The following is a 9,102-nucleotide window of genomic DNA, read 5'->3' as shown; positions in this document are numbered from 1 at the left end:
GGGACATGGTTGTTGTCCCCATTAGTTACTCGGTGGAGGACAACTTTGTGGACAAACCTTGGGTAGTCAGTTCCCCTCAACACCATCCCCCAAACCCAGGGGTAAGTGTGACCAGCCAGGTGCCCCCGCTTCCGGGATGATATGCAAAATCCACCTCAGGGTCCTGGTAACATCGGTGCTGAACAGTTAGGTAAAATGCCACAGGCAGAAAAGGGACATAAACACAATAGGACCCCGGTCTGTCCTGCTCTCACCAGGTGGTCACCTGCCTAGGACAGAGGGGTTGTGATGGACAGCTGGGACTTCGGGGTCCTCCAGAGGGGTTTGAACCGCAGCACCACCAGGTCTGCTAGGTCTGAGCCTTGGGCAGCCACCTTAATTTCTGAGCCTTAGTTTGTTCCTCTGAAAAATGGGAATAAGTATTCCCAATTCATTTAGATATGTTGTTATAAAACAATTTCCCAGATATAGCCTTCACTTACAGAAAATGCAACCTGGGTAAAGGTGTATAGCGAGCTCCCATTTGTGTTAAAAAACAAAACAAAACATGCTTAGATGTGGAGAGAACATTTCTGGAAAATTATCTAAGAAAGTAGTCAACATGGACACCGCTGGACGGGAGGGGGTCTTTTACACTGATTTTAAACACCAACTGCATGTGTTGTATGTTTATTAAAATGTATTGAATGAGTTTACTTAATACATTTATTAAAATGTAGTTAGTAATAAAAAAATGTTTGCTGGAAAAAAAAGTAAGAAAGAACGGAAAGGCACATGTACCTTCAGGAGCTGTGAGACAGACCTGAAGTCCCAGGTGGGGTCCCCGAGTCAGGTTTGCTGCCGGTCTTCTCAAGACCCAGGGCGGGCCTAGGGTGAAGGGGCCCTGGTCATTGCCTGGGGAACCTTCCGGATTCTTCCTGGCTGGCTTGTTGATACTGAAGCCCAGCCCCATGCTGAGCCTTTATTCTTTCCTCCTGGCCAGGCTGGCATGGGGAGGACACAGCCCTGTCCCTGACAGAGGAGTGTTAACCCCCCCACGTCGGTGGGGGGGGAGGTCCGTGGGGTCAGCACCGCCCTCTCTGCTTCAGGGAGCTGAGCCTCTGGGGGCTTTACCATCAGGTCCTGGGACTGGTGGGCAGGGCCAGAGAGTAGGGAAGGGCCATCCCCACACAAACAGACTCCAGAGCGCCAGTGTAAACACAGGGGTGGGTATAAAGGAGGATTCTTGGCCAACGCAGCATGTCCTTTGAGCGGTGGGTCCCCAGCGCCCGTTCGTGACCATGGAGGCCAGAGTGCTCTGGCTGACGGCGGTGGTCCTGACCTTGGTGTCCTCCAGCTCGTCCGGGCAATATGTGGGCCTGTGTGAGTACCCCCTTCCCTCACTTCATGGGGGCTGGGGACAGCAAGGGGCCCAGGACCAGGGGAAGGCACACAGAAGATCCAGGCTTGGGGGCTTTCTGTGGGTTTGAGAGAGGTGACCACGCCCCCACATTAATTTCATAATTGCCATTGACCAAACATACACACAGTCTCTCAATAGCCCTGCTGACCGGGTCCTGCTGTCCCGTCTTAGATAAGGAAACTGAGGCTCAGGAAGTTAGTACCAGTCCTAAGGCACGCCACCCCCCATCAGCGTGGAGCTCAGGGCTGGCAGCCAGGTCTGCCCGGCCCGCTGACTTGTCGCCTTCTTTGCTAGACACAGAAAGGACAGACAAATGACAGGGATGACTTCCAGAGTCGTTCTGGATTGTTCAGCCCTCACGTGGCAGCTCTAGGTGGGTGGGGTGCAGCTATTTCATTAACCCAAGTTTAAAGAAATTAGGGTGTGGCTTTCTTACCTACTGAGCTGTGTCCAAGGCAGTGGCTCCCAAACTGGGTGCCTGTTAGGCCCCCCCAGGATGCACCAGTTATGTCAGAACGTCTGCGGGTTGGAGGGGGGCCTTGGTGCAGTTTACAGATTCCCCGCAGATCCCAATGTGTGGGAAGCAAGGGACTAAGGAAGTACAGACTGGCAGCTGTAGGAGAGGACTTAGGTGCTTTCTCTATTGCTAAGCAGAGGTCCAGTTAGGTGATGGGGCGAGGTGGACTCCTGCTAACTTTGGACACAGGCTTGCCTGGAGGGTGAACACTGGAGACCAAAGGAGCGACAAGCCCAACGATCTGGGGGGAGGGAGAGGCAGAAAAGAAGTGAAAAGCTCAGTGTGCATTGTGACTTTCTGTACTGAACATATATATCCTGTTATACTTTTCATTTAAATAGGGGGATGGGAGTTTTTCTGGATAAAACAGTGAACCCGGAAACAAAATTCCAAGGGACCCCGGATGCCCTGGGTCGCTGCCAGCCCCAGGGAACACAGGCCCGTATTGACTTCCTGACAGGTGCAGGAAGCTTCCAGGCGGATGGCCAGATCCCCTACAGAACGTTTCTTCTTAAATATTTACATGGAAAGAGGGTTTGTCTCAAGCAGATGTTAGGGAGGGGTGTCGTAGCCTTTGAACTCAGGAGGGGGGAGGAGGGGTGCAAACGTGCAAAGTGAAGCCAGCAGACCAACCCCAAGCCAGCAGGGCACTGGCAGCTGACTGGGCTTTGTCTGGGACAGCGGAGAGCCAGTGTGCCATCCCGGGCACCGACCGGGTGGACTGCGGTTACCCCGAGGTCACCCCTGAGGACTGCAAGAGCAGGGGCTGCTGCTTCGACTCGAGCATCCCCGAGGTGCCCTGGTGCTTCAAGCCTCTGCAGGATACAGGTAAGCCGGGCCTGCGTGTCCACACGGGGGCCTGGGCAGGACACCCAGTGCGGTGGCCATCTGTTGACAGAGGCCTCAGTCAGCGGCTTCGTGCTCAGGGCAGCCGGCCGCTAGCAGCTGCTCCCTGCTGTCCTGCTGCAGAACGGTTTGTGCAAAATACAAAAGCAATTGTTTCCAAAAGGTGTCAAAGTCAAGGCAATGTGTAGAGAACAAGTTTAAAAAACTGTCCTGGAGGGAAATGGAAAATACGGAGGTTTGGAAAGCTGGGCCATTCTGCCAGCATGGCCAGCAAACAAACAGCATCACTTGTGACATGCAGGCAGCAGACGGGGGGTGGGGGGCAGCACCGCGTGTGGGGCTCTGCTGTCTCTCCACACCCCACCACAAGTGCGCCCCTCCCCGCCCCTCCCTCCCTCGGTGGTGCAGTGGGGTGCAAGACAGCCACCCTGGGGAACCCTGTGTCAGCAACAGATGGCATGCACACAGGGGTGGCTGTCCGGGTTCCGGCGGCCCCACCTTGCACATCCTGGGTGTGGAGGTCACCGCCAGCCACCTGGCAGACCAAGTGCCAGCGCATCTTCTAAGGAGCACAGCTTCCTGGAACCAGCACCTAAAGGGCTGCTCTTGACCTTTGTCCCAGGATAATTCGGAGGGGGGACTGGGTGGTCCTGCAGAGCCCCATCTCACTTATCACCTGGCCCCCCACCCCCGGCCTGGTGGGGCGTGAGGTGGGGGACTCAGCACTTCCCCAGTGACTGTGGGAAGAATGCGGCAGTGGCGGGTGGAGAGGAGACCTGCTCCCAGTAAGGCATCCTGTGATTTGTTTTCAGAATGTACCTTTTGAAGCCACGCCCACCTCCCCCAGACACGTTGGGAGATGACTTTCCCTCCGGAGCCCTGTCTGCTCATCTCTGCCTTTCTGCTCCAGGCAGGGCTTTGGCTGAACCCTGCTGCCTGGGCCTGATGACTTCCAGAATAAAATCCACACCAGCATGAGGACAGGTCTTCACTCCTGAGAGTTTGTGGTGTTGTGTTTTATTTCTGCCAAGTCACTCTCACTCCCTCATCAGCCTGTCACAGAGAGGGAGCGGCAGGGGACTTTACATCATCTCTGAGCAGAGGGTCTGTCCCAGCCTGGGGATCAGGGGCAGAATACAGCCCCTAATGAGCCACACCACCTGTGGGTCTGCTCCCACAGGATGCAGATGTGATGGGCGGGGGTTAGGGGGACAACCTTCTAGGAGGCCACTGCCTCCTGCAAGTTGAGCAAACACATTTCAAATGTAAGTTTCAAAAAAAAAATTCATGTCTTTTTTAATGAAGAGAAAGCCAAATACAAAACAAAACCCCACCCCACCCCCAAACCACCATCTTACAAACTGACACTTTTTTGTATTTATTTGCAAGTTTAACATATGTTTCACCTTGGGTGGCCGCCTTCTCCTTTTTTTCTTCTGAAAATGGACCTGGCTATGTGAATAAAGGAAGTAGGGTCACCTCGAAGTTCTCCTGGAGTTTTAACCACCACTCCATGGAGAGTTGTTCCCGCCTGTCTGGGACACGCAGTCCCAGGGGCGGCAGCGGGGGTTCCAAGGTGGCAAGCTCAGAGCCCCGACTGGTTTTGCACATTTGCCCAGGCTGAGCGCCCTCTGCCGTTTCCTTTGTTGGGACTCTCTTAAGGGCACGAGCAAATTCTTCTGCACGCCTGTTCAGGCTTCAGGGTGGCCAGAAAGCCCCGGGCGGGGTGGGGTGGGGTTATTTCTCGTTCTGAGCTGTCCTTCCCGCTGGCAAAGACACACCGGCTGCCTTCGGAACACCAGTCTTTGTTTTTGAGCTTGCGCCCTGGACCCTAGAGATATTTCTACGCTTGTCTGGTAGATAAGGGACCTGTCCAACAGCCCCTGCTGAAAGGGACCTGTCAGGACGTCCAGGTCTCTAAATCCTAAGCGCTGTGTGTCCCTCTAACACCTTCCAGGCCTCGGGGTGAGCCTTTCCGGGGACGTCTTGGACCCGGGAGCACAGGCCGAGGGCAGCCTCCTCACTTGGGACTCTGCAGCCACCTGGGCAGTTCCCGCCACTGTATCCCTTTTCCTGCCCAGCCCCGAACGCCAGGCCTGAGCTGAGCTAGAGGGGCTTAAGGGTCACCTTGGGCCCTGGGCGTCAGCCGCAGGTCAGGCCACACGGCTGCTGCTTGGGCGTCCTCCCTCTGTCCAGCTCTTACAACGAGCTCTGCTTGTCACCTTGCTGCCTGCCTGGGGCCTTCTCTTCAGGGTGGCACTCTGCTGCCTCCTGGCTGCCTGGCCTTATCCGTGATGATCTCCTACCCTGCCTGTGTTCCCAAGGAACCCCTGACTTATCTCTGCCTACCTCTGTCATCCCTGAGTGCTGCCCTTCCTGCCTCTGCCAGCCACGTCCCCACCTGCCCCTGGTGTCTGCCACTGTGTCGGAAGGGACGGCTTCCACCCCAGAATCTGCAGCCAGGGGCCCCGCACTCACCCACTGCAGAGCCAGCCCCATTTCCCCGCCCTGCCTGTCCCTTCCTTAGCTATGACAATGTTCTAGAGTTCAGGGGTGCCCAAACTTTCGGCGTCTCTGGCCACACTGGAAGAAGAAGAGCTGTCTTGGGCCACACGTTAAATACATTGTGACACGTAAAAAAATCTTGTCATGTTTTAAGTAAATTTACAATCTTGTGTTGAGCTGCATTCACAGCCATCCTGGGCCGCAGGTTGGACGCCCCAGGAAGATGGTTCACTGCGTACTTCTGCCGCCCCGGGTGTGGCGACTCCGGTTGCTCTCACCCTCTATGACATGGGAAGTTTGTCATATCACATGTGGTTGGAAGAGCAAGACTCCCCTGGGGCTGACACATCGCTCCCCAAGTATGAGTCCTCTGTCTTTCCTCTCTAAGGGTCCTGGGTCCACCCCTGTTCTTGGTGGCTCCCCCAAACCACCCCGCTTGTTCAAAGATTCACAAACAGTGCCTGGCATGGCAGTGCCACCCCAACCCCAGCGACCTCAGCTCTTGGTACCACAGCCCTGGGTGGCCCTGTGCACCGACCTGTGGCTGAGGAGACACTGCCCCCGTGGCCTGGGTGTCCCAAGGCTGTGCTCCGGTGGTCACATAGCTGCTGGGTTTTAGGGCTGTGGGCTGCCAGGGCCCGGGTGAGGAGAGAGCCCAGGCCTGGGTAGTGACAAGGGACAACCCCACCCTGGGGGCACGAGGATCCTGAGGCTCCTGTGCCCCACCCCTCTCAGATGGAGCCCGCAGCTCAGGGGAACTGCCATCACCCCTCACAGACACTGCTGTCACTGCTGTGACTCAGTGGCCAGATTGGAGCCACTGCTTCTTCATCTTCATCGAGGTCACTGACACCACCATGGGGGACAATCCTAGCCCCCTACCCCAAATGGCAGCTTCAATTTCATTGCATCCACACTGTTCGGGGCCCCATCCTGACAGTGTGCTTCCGCAGGGCCTCAGGGAGGTCCCAGGCCAGACTCCGAGGCGGAACCAACCTGCTTCCCAGCACAGGAGTCTCTCATCTGAAAGTGGGGGAGGGTGTGTGTGTGGAAGGAAGTGGGGTGGGGGAGGTGAGGGGCTTAATCTTCCTGTCCCGGGGCTCAACCATCTCTCTCTACACTTTCCTCTGTTGTGCCTGCAGGGGTCATGGGGGTCACCACGCAAGGCAGCCTCTGACTCTCTGCCCCGTGTGCCCTGGGTCCCGGTCAGTGCTTCGTGGGGGTTCAAACAATGGATGTGGATATGAGCATTAGAATCACCTGGGAAGCTTTAAAAAATCAGAGCTCTGGTGAAGAGATCGGAGTCTGTCCGGTGGGCCGGGCCCAGCAATGTCCATCTGCGAGGCGGACACTGGACAGTAAAACCAGGCTGGGGGGAGGGGCTGCGACATCAGGGAGGATGAGAGCTCCAAGCGGAGAAGCAGACACTGACCCGGGGTTCAAGGTTGTTGCTCTTCATGTGAAATACCCCAGCAGCAGAGGGTGAATTAGGATAATGAATTAGGTTTTGTAAGATCCGGGGATTGTTTAGATATCAAATAGCTTCCTCGTTGACTAGCACATGGTATGCATCTCTAGAACCTTCCAGAAACTATGGGATGAGAACTTTGATTTGCCAATCAGAAGCCAGACCCCCTTGCTGCTGCTGAAAGGGGAGATAAACAATGCCCCCGCCCCCCACCCCATGTGCACCGTGGCCATTAAACCTGTTAATTACCTCCCATGCTGCTTAAGTGCCTGTCCCCCCCACCTGGATTTCGGTGCAGTTGGTCATTCAAAGCGTTGCTTCAACACTACTTATTGGCAATGGTCCCTTCCCTGTTGGCTGGATGGCTGTGTATCATTTCAGAATATGTTGGAATCGCTGGAATTCATGACTCCCTTCCAAGAATTCTTCATCTTTCAATGGCATAGAGAGAAGGGCTTTTGCTCCCTTCTCCAGAATAGGGTGATGCCAGAATAGGGTGAGAGGGGCAGCAGTCTCCCTGGGCGCCCTGCAAGGGGGGAAGGGCAGGCACAGCCTCTCTGCTGGTCTGCCAACTGAGAACGGGGAGTGGGGGGGTAGGACTGGGTGGGCAGAGCGGCTGGCCACGGCCACATTCAGGTGAGGTCTCCCTCAGGCTGGAAAGTCTCCCCTTGGACCCGTTTCTTCAGGCCCACAGAGGCACTGTGTGTATTGGAAAGAATTAGAGACCCTCTTTAGCCTCAAAGTTCCCATTGGCATCTGGGGACAATTGCAACAGCTGTATCACAGGGCTCTTGATGGCCGTGAAAGCAAGAAAGACTCTTGGTCCTAATGCTTTGGTGTTGGGGTCCTCAGCCTTTCAGCGCTGCGGCTCCCTTTGTCCCTGAGGTTGTATGTTGCTTTTGAAATCTCGGTGTGCTTTCTGCTGAGTGAAAGAAGCCAGATGCCAAGGCCACACGTTGTGTGATTCCGTGTATATGACACATTCAAGTCCACAGAGACAGGGAGTACATTAGTGGTTGCCAGGGCTGGGGAAGGGGGTGGGGAGTGACTGCTGATGGAGTCTGGGGGTTTTGGGGTAGTGATGGAACGTTCTGGAATTAGAGAGCAGTAATGGCTGTACAAAGCAGCGAACTCTGACTTCCTGCTGACTTCCTGATGAGACTCAAGAGTTTAGTTCCAAGGCTTTTGCAAGGACCAAGGTGTGGACTGGCTTGTTTTGTCCTTGATGCCGTTGGTCCTGCCAGGCGGCCTCCAAGGGGACCTTGATCCCTTCCAGGTGGCGCCAGGCTGAGGGCTCTCTCCACCTTATCCAGACCCCACTCGGGGGGCAGGAACTATCAGTTGCTTCCCTCTGGGCAGCTGTCTCTGCCCTTATTGGCGTGGACACTGTGGCCTTTCCCTCCTGGGTCTGTGGGGCACAGCCAGCCCCTTTCCTCCCCGTGCATCCCATACAGCTGCTCAGTTCCGCAGGATGGTGCGCAGCCCCAGAGCCCTCTAGAGGGAGCCCTCGGACAGCGTCCTGGATTCCTTCTCTGCTGCTGCTGCCACTCCCACCCCGGCCCTGCCCAAGGGGAAGGAAGCGTTTTCCACCTCTGTACGAGCAGAGGTCCCTTTCCTTCTTCCGCCTGCACTCCAATACGATAACGAGGTGGGAAATTAGGAGAAACAAATCACCTTTTAAGGTCCTGAGCCAATGGGTGGCTGCATCAAAGTCCTCTGAGCGGGAGGGCTGGGCACAGACGCCCAATGGCTGCTCACGCGCCAGGGAAAGGGAGGAGGCACTTGGGGAAATCAGTCTGTTCTTCATGGGGTTTTATCTCTATTTTTTACCGCTTCATCGTTGTGTAGAATGAGGCTGCTGGCCAGTGGCACTTTTGCTGTCAAGGCTACGGTCAGTGATCATTAGCACCCTTGGGTGAGGTGGGCTTCACCTGGCAAGTCTTTTCTGGCAGCATCACTGAGGCAGCCTGCGGCCCAGAGAGTCACCACGTTCAGGCGGAACTAGAGGTCAGAGGCCTCGTGGCAGCTCGTCCGTGCCAGGCGGGGCGGCCTGGACAGCCACTCGGGGACGCCTGGACAGCCACTCGGGGACACTGTGAGAGCCAGGGGGCCCCGTGGGGTCAGCAGGTTCCCCCCTTCGGTCAAAACACTTCTCGATGCCCCCATTTTACATTTTGGATTTCCTTTGCTTGTATCCAGAAATGTTTCTGTGGTTCAAATTGCAGGTTGTAAGGATATCGGTGTAAAGATGTTTTCCAAATTTTCAAATTTTTTGAAGTATGGTTGTTACTGGAGAAATGACCACAGTGTCTATCAAAAGAGAAATGGTGCACGGATTCTGGAACATTCCACAAAGCCGGGCCA

At 55.5% G+C, this 9,102-nt stretch overlaps 1 protein-coding gene across 1 annotated transcript; it reads left to right on the top strand.

Moving 5' to 3' along the window:
- The first annotated feature begins 1,203 nt into the window (after window positions 1–1,203).
- LOC112304198 (trefoil factor 3) lies at window positions 1,204–3,743 on the top strand. The gene is made up of 3 exons (XM_024559853.3): window positions 1,204–1,362; window positions 2,601–2,747; window positions 3,578–3,743. Exons 1-3 carry the CDS (start codon window positions 1,281–1,283, stop codon window positions 3,589–3,591), a joined length of 243 nt encoding a protein of 80 aa, XP_024415621.1. The 5' UTR covers window positions 1,204–1,280; the 3' UTR covers window positions 3,592–3,743.
- The last annotated feature ends 5,359 nt before the right edge of the window (window positions 3,744–9,102 follow it).

Source organism: Desmodus rotundus, chromosome 2, assembly GCF_022682495.2.
Source record: "Desmodus rotundus isolate HL8 chromosome 2, HLdesRot8A.1, whole genome shotgun sequence".
In the NCBI taxonomy this organism is placed as follows: Eukaryota; Metazoa; Chordata; class Mammalia; order Chiroptera; family Phyllostomidae; genus Desmodus; species Desmodus rotundus.
This window is presented reverse-complemented; position numbering and strand designations above follow the sequence as displayed.

Coding starts and splice junctions, on each gene's coding strand:
- LOC112304198 (XM_024559853.3), top strand. CDS start 1,281: ATGGAGGCCAGAGTGCTCTGGCTGACGGCGGTGGTCCTGACCTTGGTG. Junction 1,363..2,600: donor CGGGCAATATGTGGGCCTGT/GTGAGTACCCCC, acceptor TGTCTGGGACAG/CGGAGAGCCAGTGTGCCATC.